The 18,806-nt window shown below is 44.7% G+C and overlaps 1 protein-coding gene across 7 annotated transcripts in view; it reads right to left on the bottom strand.

Annotated features, from left to right (window-relative positions):
• The window catches only part of MAPK10 (mitogen-activated protein kinase 10), a 485,680-nt gene that overhangs the window by 77,273 nt on the left and 389,601 nt on the right, over positions 1-18,806 (bottom strand). For all 7 annotated transcript variants that reach the window (XM_063919881.1, XM_063919876.1, XM_063919875.1 and 4 more), the window contains one exon: positions 16,862-17,044. In XM_063919881.1, coding sequence (XP_063775951.1) covers positions 16,862-17,044 — 183 coding nt within the window. The remainder of the gene's footprint in view (positions 1-16,861; positions 17,045-18,806) is intronic.

Raw genomic sequence — 18,806 nt, 5'->3', positions numbered from 1 at the left:
CAAGACGGCCCAGTGCTTGAATCCCCGACAAGCTAGATGGGTGCTCTTCTTCACTCGTTTCTCGTTCATCAAAAAGTACCGGGCCGGGACTTTTAACACTAAGGCTGATGCTCTATCTCGTTCCTTAACGGCCTCGGATGAAGAAAATTCAGTTGAAAAGGCTCTGATTCTCAGTCCAGTCTCTATTTCGGCAGCTCCTACCACTCTGGGTCCTCCTCCTGGGAGAATGTCTGTACCAGCTAAATTTTGACCTAAATTGTTGCAGTGGGCTCATATCTCCAAGTTTTCCGGTCATCCTGGAGTTCAAAAAATGTGGGAATTTCTACGAAGGTCATACTGGTGGGATACTATGAAGAAGGATATACAGGATTATGTCAACTCATGTCCTCAATGTGCTCAGCACAAAACTCTTCGTCTGCCTCCTGCGGGGTTGCTTCATCCACTGTCCATTCCTAAGAGACCTTGGACCCATATTTCGATGGACTTTGTTACCAAATTACCCTTCTCCAAGCGTCATAATACCATCTGGGTGATTATTGACCGCTTTTCTAAAATGGCACATTTTATTCCATTGACCGGGTTACCGTCAGCTCCCAAGTTGGCTTCTTTATGCATTCGTGAACACTTCCGCCTGCACGGGTTACCTCAGGAGATAGTCTCTGATCGGGGGGTGCAGTTCACGGCAAGATTCTGGAGGGCCCTCTGCTCTGCCTTACAAATAAAGCTCAGGTTCTCATCTGCTTACCATCCTCAAACCAATGGGCAAACTGAACACGTCAATCAGGATTTAGAGACTTTTCTCCGCGTTTATCTCTCTCCTTCGCAAGACAATTGGGTGGAACTGTTACCCTGGGCCGAGTTTGCCCATAATCATCTGTACCACTCCTCCACTGGTGAGTCTCCATTCTTTATTAATTATGGATTCCATCCTCAAGTTCCAGAATTACCCATCTGTCCTCCGGAAGATGTTCCTGCTGCAGCCTCTACTCTCCGGCACTTCAGTCAAATCTGGAGTAGGGTTCATGCTAACCTCAAGAAAATCTCTGGCCGCTACACATTCTTTGCGGATAGGAAGCGACGGGCAGCTCCCCAATACAAAGTGGGTGACAGGGTATGGCTCTCTACCCGCAATCTCCGCTTAAGAGTGCCTGCTATGAAGTTTGCTCCAAGGTTCATTGGCGCTTACCCCGTGTTGCAAGTCCTGAACCCAGTTGTCTGCAAATTGGGATTGCCTTCCCACTTTCGGGTACCAAATTCTTTCTATGTCTCTCTCCTTCGTCCTCTTGTTTTGAATCGGTTCCATTCAGAATCTCCTAGGCCAACCTCTGTAGAGACTGAAGCTGGAACGGAATTTGAAATTAAAGCTATTCTTGACTCTCGTTATCTTCACAAGAATCTACAGTATCTGGTAGAATGGAAAGGTTATAGTCCTGAGGAGAGGAGCTGGGTCAAAGCTGCTGAAGTCACGGCTCCCCGACTAGTGCAGATCTTCCATTCCAGACATCCAACAAAGCCCGGGAAGTGTCCCGGGGCCACTCCTGGAGGAGGGGGTACTGTCACACAACAGAGGCAGTGGCCGCCGCGCTTACCCCTGCGTGTCTGCTGGTCCGTCTGGCGGCCCCCGCCTCCGGCGGTCGTCGGGTCCCGGCGTCTGGCTGGCGCTGCTCCCGGCGGTTCCCCGGAGTGTGGGCGCCGCCATTGCACCCGGCGTCATGTGGGCGGGAGTGGGTGGCATCACAGAACCGCTCCACCAATCCTGTTAGGGCGGGAGATTCAAAACCAGACGCCGGGCAGAGCTCTGGCGCCTGAGTATCATCGCATTTCCAGAGGTGATGTCCAGTGCTCCTGTGACCGCTGTGCTACCTCCTAGAGTTTCCAGCATCCAGTCAGCTTTCCCAGCATATCGTGCTGCTCACTCACCTAGTCTTCAGTGTTTTTAAACATCGCTCACGAGTTCTTCAATCATCAGCATCTTTGAACACTGCTCACAAAATCTTCAGTGTCTTTATCATCGCTCACAAGTTCTTCATTCATCAGTGTCTTTATCATCGCTCACAAGTTCTTCATTCACCAGTGTCTTTATCATCGCTCACAAGTTCTTCATTCATCAGTGTCATTATCACCGCTCACAAGTTCTTCATTCATCAGTGTCTTTATCATCGCTCACAAATTCTTAATTCATCAGTGTCTTTAAACATCGCTCACAAGTTCTTCAATCATCAGTGCCTTTTAACATCGCTCACGAATTCTTTAGTGTCTTTCACCATCGCTCACAAGTTCTTTATTCATGTATCTTTAAACATCGCTCACAAATTCTTCAGTAGCCTTTGACATTGCCCACCAGTCTTCTTTCTTCCATGTGTTGCTGTATTGCTTCCTTCCCTAAATAAAGTTCTTCAGCATTTCTTCATCAAACACAATTGTCAGAGTCCTGTATAAGGAAAACCTATATCCGGCCTTCTCTGCTCCGACCCAGCTGTGGTGCCTCTTCCCGACCATTGGAGGAGCCCCCGAGTTCACAACACTCCCAATCCAGGTCAGTGACATAATGTAATTGTCAATTAAAGCCTTTGACACTTATGAAATGCTTGTAATTTTACTTCAGTATACCATAGTAACATCTGACAAAAACACTGAAGCAGCAAACTTTGCGAAAACCAATACTTGTCATTCTCAAAACTTTTGGCCACCACTATAGACCTATTTTTCTTACAGGACAGCATGAAAGAAGATGAGTCATCCTGAAAGACTCATCCTCTAGTGATTACATAACTACTTGTGCTCATACAGTGCCTACAGAAAACCATCATACCCTGTCTAAATCCTTAACTTCTGTCACATTACACCTTGAAAATTAAAATAAATTAAATCAAACCTTTCCCAGCTTAATTTACTAATTATAACCCTCAACATGACATTAAAAATAACATTTGCACAAAATATTATATACTGCAATTACTAAAAAACCCAGTTTGCATAAGTAATCGTACACTTAGATAAGCCATTATATATTTGCACAGCTACCATCAAGGAGGGTCATTCAGGCGCAGTTGCACCTGCGCAAAGTACAATGTAAACATTTTGCTCCATGAGGTTTTTTTTAAATCACATCTGAGTGAATTGGGTGTTACTAGGGAGTTGCCCTCAGAAATATACACATTTAAGGAGCATTGTCTAAAGAAATCTTTGAGGGCCTGTAACAAGAATCCATCTGATAAACCACTGGGATGTTCTGTGTGGACCTTTCTTGGTGGAGCTGTATGTGCTGTTTATTAGCCTGCCATTTAGAGATACATAAGGATATCTGTTTGGTGAAAATATAAAGATTATTGGGTGTAATCATACATGTACACAGCACTCAAGTCTCACTTATATTTACAAATGTTTTTTGCTACTGACTTCTATTGGTGTGGTCACTGGACTATTTTCTCCATTTTGAGCACAAAGGGGGTTCCATGTCTAACAAAGTTATGCTATCTTGTATTATTTCTCTGTTTGGCTTACATGCTTGGGAGATGAATTTATGCCATTGTGGATTATCAAGAACTTTCTGATGCTGGGACTGTGCTAGTATAGAGCGTTGAGAAAGAGGATGCTGGCTATTAATTAACAAGACTGTACTTGTAAAAAAATAAACCATACTGCATGAGCTAAAATGGAGTGGGGAACATTGACCTTGGACTATCCCAAAACGATTTTGAAATTGTATTTGAGCGTAACAAAATATTTAGTGATGGCTGTGAGGATGCCGAAGATGATGAGCGTCCCAGATGTGGAAAAAAATTGAGACAATTGTTCGAATTGACCGTTGTCTCAGCACCCGAATGATAGCAGAAATGATAAACATTGACAAAGAAACTTTAGGCAAGTTTTACATCAAGGGCCAGTATTTACAAAAAAATCGAGTTTGTCCGATTTGTGTTTTTTTTTCTAAGTCCCAATCCGGGAATTCCCTAAGCACCAATCTCGGCAGTGTTTGGACTATTCGTAATGGTTTGAATGACAACGTTCACAAATACGAATGAATAGACCATCGGTCAAACGCGGCTGTTATTTCATAGAATACGGGCATTCACTATTCATTCGTATTTGGGTGTTAGTTTCTGAGTGCTCAAGTGCGGGTCTGTTTTTTTCCGAGTTTGGATAACCATGCACGGATCAGTGTGATCTGTGCATGGTTATCTATGGGAAAGGGCCTGTTTAGTGTTAAATCTGAAAAAAAAAATTGCGTGGGGTCCCCCTCCTAAGCATAACCAGCCTCGGGCTCTTTGAACCGGTCCTGGTTGAAAAAATATGGAGAAAAAAATGACAGGGGTTCCCCCATATTTAATCAACCAGCACCGGGCTCTGCGCCTGGTCCTGGTTCCAAAAATACGGGGGACAAAAAGCGTAGGGGTCCCCCGTATTTCTGAAACCAGCACCGGGCTCCACTAGCTGGGGAGATAATGCCACAGCCGGGGGACACTTTGATATCGGTCCCTGCGGCCGTGCCATTAAAACACCCCTCAGGCAGCACACGGCAGTGATACAATGTAGCGCCTATGCGCTCCATTGTAGCCAATGGTGGGAACTTTGCGGTCAGCGGTGAGGTTACTTTTGGTCAACCGCTGACCGCAAAGTCCCCACCATTGGCTACAATGGAGCGCATAGGCGCTACATTGTATCACTGCCGTGTGCTGCCTGACAGACACTACAGGAGCACACAGCCAATCAGGAGGGTGCCACGACGTGGCGCTCCCTGATTGGCTGAAGGGACCCTTTTTGACAGGAGTCAGGGGGGGTCCTGGCAGTCGGGGAAAGGGGTCCCATGTGTAAACATGGGACCCCTTTCAGTGCGTGGTCGGGTTTCCGTTTTATTTTTTTGCCAAGTACGTGGATTATTCAAAGGTTGGATTCTTCACTGGATTATGTGAGTATAATTTTTTTCACAGATACCCCTAGGATTCTACATGGAGAACCCCTTGATTGAAGGGGTCCCCACTCCTCCAGGGTACCCCGGCCAGGGGTGACTAGTTGGGGTTTTAATGGCACGGCCGCAGGGACCGATATCAAAGTGTCCCCCGGCTGTGGCATTATCTCCCCAGCTAGTGGAGCCCGGTGCTGGTCTCAAAAATACAGGGGACCCCTACGCTTTTTGTCCCCCGTATTTTTGGAACCAGGACCAGGCGCAGAGCCCGGTGCTGGTTGATTAAATATGGGGGAACCCCTGTCATTTTTTTCTCCATATTTTTTCAACCAGGACCGGCTCAAAGAGCCCGAGGCTGGTTGTGCTTAGGAGAGGGGACCCCACGCAATTTTTCCCAGATTTTTTAAGACTTTAATCAACTTTTTAAGGTACACAATGAAGCCCTGCACGGATCTCACAGATCCGGCCGGGATTCCTTGTGTTTTTTCAGGCAGTGTTTTACTCATCACTCATGGGAAAACACTGCCTGAAATTACGAATCACATCGACATCGGAAAAAACGATTGTGCAAAACTCGGCAGCTTAGTGAATGATCGTATCAGGATTCAAAAAGTTGCAGTAAAATGCACCCGATACCATTCGAGTTCAAACACCCTTCAAAACGGCCAAAACACGAATCTTTGTAAATATACCCCATGATCTTAACATGAGAAAAGTTTGTGCTAAGATGGTTCCAAGACTTCTCACTGCAAAGCAGAAAGAAAATCGAAAGTGAATTTGTACAGACATTTTGTAACAAATTCAAGTGTAATCACATTTTTTTAGATAAAGTTATTACCTTACTTCCAGTAAGATCCTGTCCACTGGAAAACACCATCATCACCAAAGCCATGTTAATTGTTTTCTTTGATGTCAATGGTGTTATTTTGGAAGACTGGGTACCAGAAGGCATAACAGTGTATCAACATTACTACAAAAATGTTCTAGAAACTCTGTTGGAAAGAACCAGAGATGGGGAAAAATTATTTTATCCTCCATCAGGACAACGTTCCAGCCCACACAGCTCTCTCTGTGAAGCAGCTTTTGACCGATGAATTAATGGCAGTGCTAGAACACTCTCCAAACTAGACAGCTCTAGCACTGTGTGACTTTTTTCTGTTCACTAAAGTCAAACCTGTACTGTAGAAGAAAACGGTGGAGCTGTTCAGACTGATTCGGTATGATATTCCACTTATCGGGATGCAGGCGATAAGACGACCGACATCCCGTCATTAATGATACCAATATTGGAGATCCGGCGTCAGTTACATGACGGCCGGCATCCCGTCCATCCTAAACGCATCCTGTTGAAATATCTGACAGATAATGAGCTACAGCTTTGACCAATGGAAGATAAGAATGCAGCAGTGTGTGGATGCAAAGGGGGAATACATATAAGGGTAACTGAGTCAAAATTTATTTAATATAATTAATGTCAATTATAGCATCAGACTTGTTATTATAGCACCTGACAAACCCTTTCTCTTTTATTAAAGCACATGCATCAGAACCTCTATATGCAACTTACAGCAATTACGGGTCATTTGCTGCCATACTTGCGACTAAGTGGGTGTAACTGGGCGGCAACTGGGCATTCACGCGTCAAATAAATATTCTGTGGGTGTGTTGTTACCATATTAACGGAATTGCCGGCTATTCAGAGTTGAGCGTATGGAAAGATTATTAGACTTTAGACCCTCCAAGGACAAGGCAGGTGTAAATGTGTGCTGCTGCTGCTGCTGGTGATGATGTTGATGGCTGCTTTCACCAGCACATGGATGGTAGCGGTGCAGTCACACAGATGTGACTGGTTCTGAATACATTTTTCCAAATGCAGCTGCCGCTTATGCAGTCGATTTATATGCAACTCTGCATCAAGCCCTTTACTCTTTTCTCCATTCACAGGCAATTCAGTGCACTCAGTAACCACTATTGAACCACTACCTTAATATGAATGTCTCTAAAAATATATGCGATTTCATTATGCCAAGTGCTCTGTCAGATGGTAATAGCACATATTAATTACTTTAATGGAGACCTTACATTCCTAGCTCATCAATTGCATGTCACCACGTTATAGGTTAAAGAATGTCAAAGTATGACCTCTATGGACTGAAAAGTGGTTTCCCATTTATGTTAAATATTTAATAAAGTGTCTTCGGTGCAAATACCAAAAGAAAGATTTTCACCAGGTAATGCAAAATGTAATTAATGAGCCAGCATGGGTTAATGAAACATAATGGTGCATAATAGTGCAGGCACAATTTTACTCAGGTTAACTAACTGACCTGTTTTCTGATACTGCAAGTAACAAAAGCATAGCAGGAACCCTTTACCCTTCTGCTTTAAATTCAAGAAGGTTGTGATTTCCATGTGGAAAATACACAGGCATTATACTATATACCCTATATGAAACAACTGTTAGAAATATTTTTTTTTTCTAGAACTGTCTCGGGGAGATGTATAAAATCTTGGAGAGAGACAAAATGGGGAGAGATAAAATACCAGCCAATCAGCTTCTAACTGTCATTTAACAGGCTGTGTTTGAAAAATTACTGGTAGGAACTGATTGGTTGGTAGTTTATCTCTATCCATTTTCTCTTTCTCCTAGATTTGATACATCTCCCCCACAATCACTAAATTATAAAATGGTGTATAACTGGTAGATATGCAGACATAATACACATTTATGTGTTTGCCCCAAATACAAAATTTGAATAAAATTAAAAATATACTTATGTGAATATGGAAGGGGGGGTGGGGTTAAATAAAAGAAAGAGAACATCAGGTAGCCTTTACCAGGCTGTGCATTTGTCCAATTCAAGTGGTGAACTGGTATTTTTTGTAATTTGTGTTGGAAAAAGGTACACGTAAACCCATGAGGCCAAAATGTATATACTGGGGCCACTGTGAACAAATTTCCATTAATTATTTTGGCAGTATACATATCCCCTCCATTTAATACATATAATAGTGAAGCTCTACAAAAAATGAATCCGTTTTCTCCTGAGACACCTGCCATATGCATGGCTAATTATAACAATACCACTGATAAGGCATTAGCAATGACACTGTCCAACTATTGGATGGCAGGGAAGTGTTACATTCCACACCTGACAGAAGACATGGGCCTATGTGATACCCTAATACTGACGCTTGCTTATCACTGCACTTTATAAAGTTAGCAGTATCTCCTGGAGACTCATACCTTTGTTAAAATAAGATTTTACTCTCCGGTAAATCTATTTCTCGTAGTCCGTAGTGGATGCTGGGGACTCCGTAAGGACCATGGGGAATAGACGGCTCCGCAGGAGACTGGGCACATCTAAAGAAAGATTTAGGACTATCTGGTGTGCACTGGCTCCTCCCCCTATGACCCTCCTCCAAGCCTCAGTTAGGAACTGTGCCCGGAAGAGCTGACACAATAAGGAAGGATTTTGAATCCCGGGTAAGACTCATACCAGCCACACCAATCACACTATATAACACGTGATAGGAACCCCGGTTAACAGTATGATAACAACTGGAGCCTCTGAAGAGATGGCTCACAACAAAACCCGATTTTTGTAACAATAACTATGTACAAGTATTGCAGACAATCCGCACTTGGGATGGGCGCCCAGCATCCACTACGGACTACGAGAAATAGATTTACCGGTGAGTAAAATCTTATTTTCTCTGACGTCCTAGTGGATGCTGGGGACTCCGTAAGGACCATGGGGATTATACCAAAGCTCCCAAACGGGCGGGAGAGTGCGGATGACTCTGCAGCACCGAATGAGAGAACTCCAGGTCCTCCTCAGCCAGGGAATCAAATTTGTAGAATTTAGCAAACGTGTTTGCCCCTGACCAAGTAGCTGCTCGGCAAAGTTGTAAAGCCGAGACCCCTCGGGCAGCCGCCCAAGACGAGCCCCCTTCCTTGTGGAATGAACTTTTATTGATTTAGGCTGCGGTAATCCTACCGCAGAATGCGCCAGCTGAATAGTGCTACAAATCCAGCGCGCAATAGACTGCTTAGAAGCAGGAGCACCCAGCTTGTTGGGTGCATACAAGATAAACAGCGAGTCAGTTTTTCTGACTCCAGCCGTCCTGGAAACACAAATTTTCAGGGCCCTGACTACGTCCAGCAACTTGGAATCCTCCAAGTCCCCAGTAGCCGCAGGCACCACAATAGGTTGGTTCAAGTGAAAAGCTGAGACCACCTTCGGGAGAAACTGAGGACGAGTCCTCAATTCTGCCCTATCCATCTTATGACCACTTTCCACGTGAGATATTTTAATTCCACAGTCTTAAGTGGTTCGAACCAATGTGATTTCAGGAATGCCAAAACCACATTGAGATCCCAAGGTGCCACTGGGGGCACAAAAGGAAGCTGAATATGCAGAACTCCTTTGACAAAAGTCTGAACTTCAGGCAGTGAAGCCAGTTCTTTCTGGAAGAAAATCGACAGAGCCGAAATCTGGACCTTGATGGACCCCAATTTGAGGCCCAACGTCACCCCTGCTTGCAGGACGTTTTGGAATCGACCCAGTTGAAATTCCTCCTTCGGGGCCTTCATGGCCTCACACCAAGCAACATATTTCCGCCAAATGCGGTAATAATGTCTTGCGGTGACATCCTTCCTGGCTTTGATCAGGGTAGGGATGACTTCCTCCGGAATACCCTTTTCCTTTAGGATCCGGTGTTCAACCGCCATGCCGTCAAACGCAGCCGCGGTAAGTCTTGGAACAGACAGGGTCCCTGCTGCAGCAGGTCTTGTCTGAGCGGCAGAGGCCAAGGGTCCTCTGCCCGCATCTCTTGAAGTTCCGGGTACCAAGCTCTTCTTGGCCAATCCGGAACCACGAGTATGGTTTTCACTCCTCGCATTCTTATTATTCTCAGTACCCTGGGTATGAGAGGTAGAGGAGGAAACACATAAACCGACTGGTACACCCACGGTGTCACTAGAGCGTCCACAGCGATCGCCTGAGGGTCCCTTGACCTGGTGCAATATCTTTTCAACTTTTTGTTGAGGCGGGACGCCATCATGTCCACCCGTGGTCATTCCCAACGGTTTACCCGCATTTGGAAAATTTCTGGAAGAAGTCCCCATTCTCCCGGGTGTAGGTCGCCCATCGGAGAATCCTTGTGGCTTCTGCCATCGCCATCCTGCTTCTTGTGCCGCCCTGTCTGTTTACATGGGCGACCGCTGTGATGTTGTCTGATTGGATCAGTACCGGCTGGTTCTGAAGCAGGGGCCTTGCTTGGCTTAGGGCATTGTAAATGGCCCTTAGCTCCAGAATAATTATGTGAAGCGAAATCTCCTTGGAAATTTCTTCCCTGTGTGACTGCACTCTAGCCCCGAAGGCTGGCCTCCGTGGTCACCAGGACCCAGTCCTGTATTCCGAATCTGCGGCCCTCTAGTAGATGAGCCCTCTGCAGCCACCACAGCAGCGACACCCTGTTTCTTGCCGACAGGGTTATCCGCTGTTGTATCTGTAGATGGGACCCGGACCATTTGTCCCACAGGTCCCACTGGAACGTCCTTGCGTTGAACCTTCCGAATGGAATTATGCTTCGTACGAAGCTACCATTTTTTTTTTTCAGGACTCGTGTGCTTCCACTGGAAGAAACACTCTTTTCTGGTCTGTGTCCAGAATCATTCCCAGGAACAGAAGACGTGTCGTCGGGACCAGCTGTGACTTTGGAATATTGAGAATCCAGTCGTGCTGTTGCAGCACTTCCCGAGAGAGTGCTACCCCCACTACCAACTGTTCTTTGGACCTCGCCTTTATCAGGAGATCGTCCAAGTACGGGATAATAAAAACTTCCTTGCGAAGGAGTATTATCATTTCGGCCATTACCTTGGTAAAGACCTTCGGTGCCGTGGACAACTCCAACGGCAGCGTCTGGAACTGATAGTGACAGTCCTGTACCACACATCTGAGGTACTCCTGGTGAGGAGGGTAAATGGGGACATGCAGGTACGCATCCTTGATGTCCAGGGAGACCCTGTAATCCCCCTCGTCCAGGCTCGTAATAACCGCCCTGAGCGATTTCATCTCGAACTTGAATCTTCTGATATAAAAGTTCAAGTATTTTAATTTTAAGATGGGTCTCACCGAACCGTTCTGTTTCGGTACCACAACCATTGTGGAATAGTAACCCCTTCCTTGCTGAAGGAGGGGCACCTTGACAATCACTTGTTGTGATTATAGTGTTGAATAGCCACCAACACCGCCTCCCTGGCAGAGGGAGGTGCCGGTAAGGCAGATTTTAGGAAACGGCGTGGGGAAGAACGTCTCGAACTCCAGCCTGTACCCCTGAGATACTACTTGAAGGACCCAGGGATCCATGTGAGAGAGCACACTGGGCGCTGAAATTTCTGAGACGGGCCCCCACCGTACCCGGGTCCGCCTGAGCAGCCCCAGCGTTATGCTGTGGACTTACCGGACGCAGGGAGGACTTCTGCTCTTGGGAACTAGCTGTGTGCTGCAGCCTTTTCCTCTACCTTTGCCTCTCGGCAGAAAGGATGAGCCTCTAGCCCTCTTGCTTTTCTGGGGCCGAAAGGACTGTACTTGATGATACGGTGCTTTCTTTTGTTGTGGGGTAGCCTGTGGCAAAAAAGTCGATTTCCCAGCAGTAGCTGTGGAAACGAGGTCTGAAAGACCATCCCCAAACAGTTTTACCCCCTTATAGGGCAAAACTTCCATGTGCCGATTCGAGTCGGCATCGCCTGACCATTGCCGAGTCCATAACCCCCGTCTGGCGGCAATGGACCTAGCGCTTATTTTTGATGCCAGCCGGCAAATATCCCTCTGTGCATCACGCATGTATAAGACCACGTCTTTTATATGCTCTATTGTCAGCAAAATATTGTCCCTATCCATAGTAATTTTCCGACAGGGAATCTGACCACGCAGCGGGAGCACTGCACATCCATGCCGAAGCAATGGCTGGTTGCAATATAATGCCCGAGTGTGTGACTATATCTTTTAGGGTAACCCCCTGCTTTTTATCAGCAGGTTCCTTCAGGGCGGCCGTATCCGGAGACGGTAGTGCCACCTTTTCTGATAAGCGTGTAAGCGCTGTATCTACCCTATGGGGTGTTTCCCAACGTGACCTATCCTCTGGCGGGAAAGGGTACGCTGCCAATTACCGTTTAGAAATTATCAATTTCTTACCGGGGGAAGACCACGCTTCCTCACACACCTCATTTAATTTCTCAGATGCAGGAAAAACTACTGGTAGTTTTCTCTCACCAAACATAATACCCTTTTATGTGGTACCTGGGGTATTATCATAAATGTGTAATACATTTTTCATTGCCTCAATCATGTAACGGGTGGACCTATTTGGAGGGTACACTAGTCTCATCGTCGTCAACACTGGAGTCGGTATCCGTGTCGACATCTGTTTCTGCCATCTGAGGTAGCGGGCGTTTTTAGAGCCCCCCATGACATTTGAGACGCTGGAACAGGCACAAGCTGAGTAGCCGGCTGTTCTGTGTCGTCGACCTTTTGTGTAAGGAGTTGACACTTTCACGTAATCCTTCCATAAGTCCAACCACACCGGTGTCGATCCCGCAGGGGGTGACATCACATTTACAGGCATTCGCTCCGCCTCCACATCATTATCCTCCTCATACATGTCGACACAGCCGTACCGACACACAGCACACACACAGGGAATGCTCTGACAGAGGACAGGACCCCACAAAGCCCTTTGGGGAGACAGAGGGAGAGTATGCCAGCACACACCAGGGCGCTATATATCACAGGGATATCACATATAAGAGTGTTTTCCCTTATAGCTGCCTATATATATTGTATACTGCGCCTAAATTGTGCCCCCCCTCTCTTTTTAACCCTTTCTGTAGTGTATTGACTGCAGGGGAGAGCCAGGGAGCTTCCCTCCAACGGAGCTGTAAGGGAAAAATGGCGCCAGTGTGCTGAAGGAGATAGCTCCGCCCCTTTTTCGCTGACTTTCTCCCGCATTTTTATGGATTCTGGCAGGGGTTAAAAAGCACCTATATAGCCTCTGGGGCTATATATGGCGCCAGTTTGCCAGCCAAGGTGTCAGTATTGCTGCTCAGGGCGCCCCCCCCCAGCGCCCTGCACCCATCAGTGACCGAAGTGTGTGGTGTGCATGAGGAGCAATGGCGCACAGCTGCAGTGCTGTGCGCTACCTTGGAGAAGACCGAAGTCTTCAGCCGCCGATTTTCCGGACCACCTTCTTGCTTCTGGCTCTGTAAGGGGGACGGCGGCGCGGCTCCGGGAACGGACGACGAGGTCGGGTCCTGTGTTCGATCCCTCTGGAGCTAATGGTGTCCAGTAGCCTAAGAAGCCCAAGCTACCACCACTTAGGTAGGTTCGCTTCTTCTCCCCTTAGTCCCTCGATGCAGTGAGCCTGTTGCCAGCAGGTCTCACTGAAAATAAAAAACCTAACAAACACTTTCTTCCTAGGAGCTCAGGAGAGCCCCTAGTGTGCATCCAGCTCAGCCGGGCACAGAAATCTAACTGAGGCTTGGAGGAGGGTCATAGGGGGAGGAGCCAGTGCACACCAGATAGTCCTAAATCTTTCTTTAGATGTGCCCAGTCTCCTGCGGAGCCGTCTATTCCCCATGGTCCTTACGGAGTCCCCAGCATCCACTAGGACGTCAGAGAAAAGAAGTTGAATACAATCCAAAAGGAAAACCTGACCATGTTCCCTTGTTATTAATTATAGATTTTAACTAGCCAAGAGGGCAGAAATACTGCAAGTTCAATCCATTTGGTGGACATTAATGGTACAAAACAGAGGCGGCCAAAACGTTGATCGCGATCTACCGGTAGATTGCAGAGCTCTCGCCGGTAGATCGCAATCTGGTTTGATCCAGTCAGTGCCGGCGGCAGCAGGACAGCAGCAGTGGCGGGAAGCGGGAGCAGGATCCAGCCAGTGGGGAGACAGCCAGCGGGGATCCAGCCAGCCAGTCAGTGGAGAGACAGCCAGCTAAAGTAAGTATATCTGGCACTGTGGGGCCATATCTGGCACTGTGGGGGCATATGAGGCACTGTGGGGGCATATCTGACACTGTGGGGGCATATGTGTATCTGGCACTGTGTGCGGCATATGTGGCACTGTGCGGTCATATCTGGCACTGTGGGGGCATATGTGTATCTGCCACTGTGGGGGCATATGTGTTTGAGGTTTTTACCTGTGGAGGCCAATGTGTGATTTCGTGCGAGACAGTCATTACACCCTTTGCAGCAAGGATACACCCCTTTTTTGTTTTACCATGCCCCCTTTTGCCATGCCACACCCTTTTTTGGGCGCTCGCCGCAGGCAATTATCCCGCATAGATAGATCACAAAAGCTTTTCAGCTTTCAAAGTAGATCACCGACTCCAAAAGTCTGGCCACCCCTGATACAAGAACTAGTTGGACAATGGCAAGAGTACTTTACTAATGTGTAATTCAGTGGTTCTCAAACTCGGTCCTCAGGACCCAACACAGTGCATGTTTTGCAGGTAACCCAGCAAGTGCACAGGTGTATTAATTACTCACTGGCAGATTTTAAAAGATCCACAGGTGGAGCTAATTATTTCACTTGTGATCTGTGAGGAGACCTGCAAAACATGCACTGTGTGGGGTCCTGAGGACCGAGTTTGAGAACCTGTGGTGTAATTGGACCACTTTTGCTTTGAAATTCATTATCTGAGGGACTCCTAAATGTGTCCTCATTGGCTTTAGTTACGCCAAACGCCCCTTTGTGCTCAAAATGTGCATCTTATTTACACAAATAAAACAACTGCAAATGACAAAACTACCCTGCAAGATTTGTCTGATCAATCGGATGTGCAACATTTTTACATCTGTGTGCGAATGAGTCTGAATCTGCATACAAAGTGCTACAATGCAGGGGCTGCGTCTTTTTCTCACGCCACGTTCCATTATGCTTCCTCTGTTATTTTGTATGTTTTTTGTATGTTATTCCTGTGCAGTTATAGTCACAGCCCAGCCTCTGTAGTACTCTTTGAATGGTGTTTTGTTGGATCTGCGATGCGAATAAGTTTCAAAATTGAAATAAAATAATGCTAAGCTACATCTTTCACAGAGGCTCAATTGCATTGGCATCTCACACCATATGGAGTATTGAGGCTAGGTGTATGAGGACACATGTATTTAACAGAGTGCAAGCTCGTAAGAAAACTGAGATGACTGTCATTTCAAACAATTTTCTCAATTTTTTCGACATTTGTTTTTGATTTGTAAGGCCTTCTGAAACGCTCATCATCCTAACGACCGTCACTAAATCTTTTGTACCACTCCAACACACATGCATGTGATATACAATCTGCCCAGTAAGCCTTGGTTAGCATATGGAAAGATGCAGTGGGCGTTTTGTTCAATTTAACAATAAAATTTAAGTTTACACATTGTTCTACTTTTGAACTAAGCATTTTTATGACGCATGGGAAAAACACAACTTCTTTGAATTCTGTGTGACAGCAAACTACAGTATCTACTAAACTACAGGGGTGAAACATACAAAATCCTTTTGGGATAGTCCAAGGTCAATGTTCCCCCACTGTCGTAGTAATGCTTCTGAAATCTGAAAATGATCAACTCTGTCCTGACTCTATCAGACCCATGTCTTCATTATAACTTGATGCGAAAATATTGGCTAATGTCTTGGTCCTACTGCACATCTTATAATAGCAATAGCTATGACATTCCACAGATACAAATATAGGATGTCTTTATTTCATATACTCAGTTAATACACAAAAAGTTGATGGGAAAGTAATAGTGTTGATGCCAAGTCCTCTGACTCGATGTAATGGGCCCATCTGGGATGTTATGAGGCGACTTGACCACAGTATGCAGTATGCTTTGATATTTGTGTATAGAATGTACACTTGAAAGTTGGACCTTATTTATACTTTTAGAGTTTATCATAATTATGTTGACTATCAGTATTCTTCGTGGTTTAGAGTGTGGATCTGCATTTTCTTTTTCCTGCAACACACCGATGTTGCCAAGCTATGGTCAGGTTTCTTTTTCCCCCCTAATATTGTAAGTTTTTAATTACTTTCTGATAACAATTATTCTTCATTATCAACATTTTAAATGAGAATGCTATGATTTTTTTCTACACATGAGCCTCATCACCCCATACATCAGAACTACTGGAACCCTTGCCAGTATCAAATGTTTGTCCTACGAAAATATTTAGGAGATGTTTGAATATAGTAGATAAGCGCTATATACTAAATAAGTCAAAGCAGCCCAACAAAAAGCAGTGTTTCCTTTACAACTTTTTCATACTCGACTATAATTTATGTCTGCAGATGCATAAACAAGGTGAGAATACATCCCAAATCACATGGGTTCCACGCCTTCATCTGACAGCGATAGGAGATTCACTAGAAAGTAAAAATAAATACTGGTATCATCTTTTTTTTATACATACAGATGTGTCCTTATAAATCTTGCCTCAATACACCACGCAGAGGGAGATGCCTGGCGTTCAGTGAGCTGAAAGGTCCTGTGAAACTCTGTTAATGCCAAACATCTTTTTTGCCGACAATTCATCTTATTCGCATTGCTATGTGAAAAGGACGGACAAGCAGACTCTGCTGATTAAAATGATATGCGACATGCCTGTATTCTGTGTGCGTCTGCGGCTACACACAAAATATAGGTATGCCACACATTTTAATCAGCATACGCTAAAACATGTATAGACATTTCAAAGGTATGGATGTGTGCATAGGTGTGCATGGGACCTGTCAGCACACTCACGCCAGGCATCTCCGCTGTGTGACATATTGAGACAAGATGTATGAGGATACATCTGTATGAGGCACTTCCTCCAGAAGATGAGCAGGTCACAGAAGAGTTGAATATCTACTATGGCAATATTTCATTACTGTACAATATTTTATTAACTTACCTTTGAGTTTATTATGCTCTGAATCTGCTGGAAATAGAGAGTCTGGGAAAAGTTTGGGGAATGTGAGTCCGGCATATTTAGGTCGGTTTTCCACATAATTCCGAACTGTTGGTTGAAGTTTTTTCATGAACTCTGGACACGGAGTTCCCAGCTGCTCTATAACTTTGTTCCACTGGTCAATATCTGAATACACATTAAGAAAATACCAACATTTTCTGAAGCTACCTGCAAATAATTGAATTTAAAGAGTAGAAGACACGCATTTTATGTTGCTTTTAACACGGGGCTCTGAATCTGTTCATTCAAAAAAATATTTTTTTCCATCATGCTTTGCTCCAGGGTTTTTTGTTTGTCTTATCAGATATAGACTTTATTTGATCAAGAAAAAGGGGGAACGTAGAGACATAACATGGGTAGTTATCTGGGCTCACGTGCTGGGAACTTTTAGAAAGCATATGACCTCAAGAGGGCCTCAATGATGGAGGAATGATGACAAGAAAAAAAAGACAGCGAGGCAAAAGTTAACGTTAACACTTTAGGTTTTGTATTTTTTTGTTATATTTAATATTTGGGTGGAGCTCTCAAGCATTGTTTTGCATGCTAAGTTGTTTGCTTCTGATTAGCAATTAGGTTTCAGGACTGGAAAATACTGTAATTAATGATATAATGCAGAACAACACTAACAGGATAACTACAAAATGTGTGTCCTCATACATCTAGTCTCAATGCACCATGCATGGTGAGATGCCTGGCACGAATGAGCCGCCAGATCCTGTGCAACTCCATCTTTTTTGCCAAAATATTTTTGATTTGATATGCGACTGAGTCTCTGTATGAAGCACAACAGAACTTGGCGTGGAAAAAAAGCCATGGACGCTGCATCATGCCACTTCATACACTGATTCAGAGAATTAGTCCTGCATGGATATACAATTGTTGAATATTAAATGAATCAGCATAGTCTCCTGGTGTGTCCTAGTTACTTTATGTTGTAACTAGTAAGACACATTTTTGGCAATACCCGATGCTAGTAAAGTCTCACTGGGCTGTTTGGCATGACTGCAGCAATAATGTATGAGGACATATCAGTAAATAGTTGAAAACACAAATACTGTAACATTTCACAGGTTCTTGCCTTAGCCATCATTTCTATATAGCTGGGTACACTATCTGCAAGGCTAACACTAATCTGCAATTATTTATTGTAAGCAATCCCCGAGCTATGGACATGATCTATCAAGTGCTGCAGTAGGTGTGAGGCGTGAGTGGCACAGACTTATACAGTAGATGTCTCCTGGCAGAATTGTTATACACTGTAAATATTTATTAAACACTCCGTAAGGGTGATATTTCATATAGGGTTTTTTTATGTTATTTTTTTCATTGGCTCTTTAGATGTTTAACAAAATATGTACTACTGTATATATACAATGCATGACTTAACAAGTTTTATATGTGTGTCATTGGCTTTTTTACTGTCTGTGTGTGTTTGGGGAATGTGAGTCCGGCATATTGAGGTCGGTTTTAAACATAATTCTGAATTGTTGGTTGAAGTTTTTTTCATGAACTCCAGATACAGGGTTCGCTATAACTTTGTTCTACCAGTCAATATCTAAATAAACATTAAGGCTCGTTCAGATGTATGTAGCCCAAGTGGGACCCAGGACTCTGTTATTGGGATACCCTGGGGTAAATTTACTAAGATGGAAGTTCTATTTAAGATGGGATGTTGCCCATAGCAACCAATCAGATTCCAGGTATTATCTTCTAGAAGGTGCTAGATAAATAAGAAGTAGACTCTGATTGGTTGCTATGGACAACATCCCATCTTAAATAGAACTCCCATCTTAGTAAATTTACCCTCCTGACAGATATTCAGTATGTTCTGTTAGGAACTGTTTATATTGTGGGACCAGATAAATAGCACAAGACAAGGAGGGTTGTA

This window comes from Pseudophryne corroboree, chromosome 1 (assembly GCF_028390025.1).
Source record: "Pseudophryne corroboree isolate aPseCor3 chromosome 1, aPseCor3.hap2, whole genome shotgun sequence".
NCBI classification, from domain to species: domain Eukaryota; kingdom Metazoa; phylum Chordata; class Amphibia; order Anura; family Myobatrachidae; genus Pseudophryne; species Pseudophryne corroboree.
This window is presented reverse-complemented; position numbering and strand designations above follow the sequence as displayed.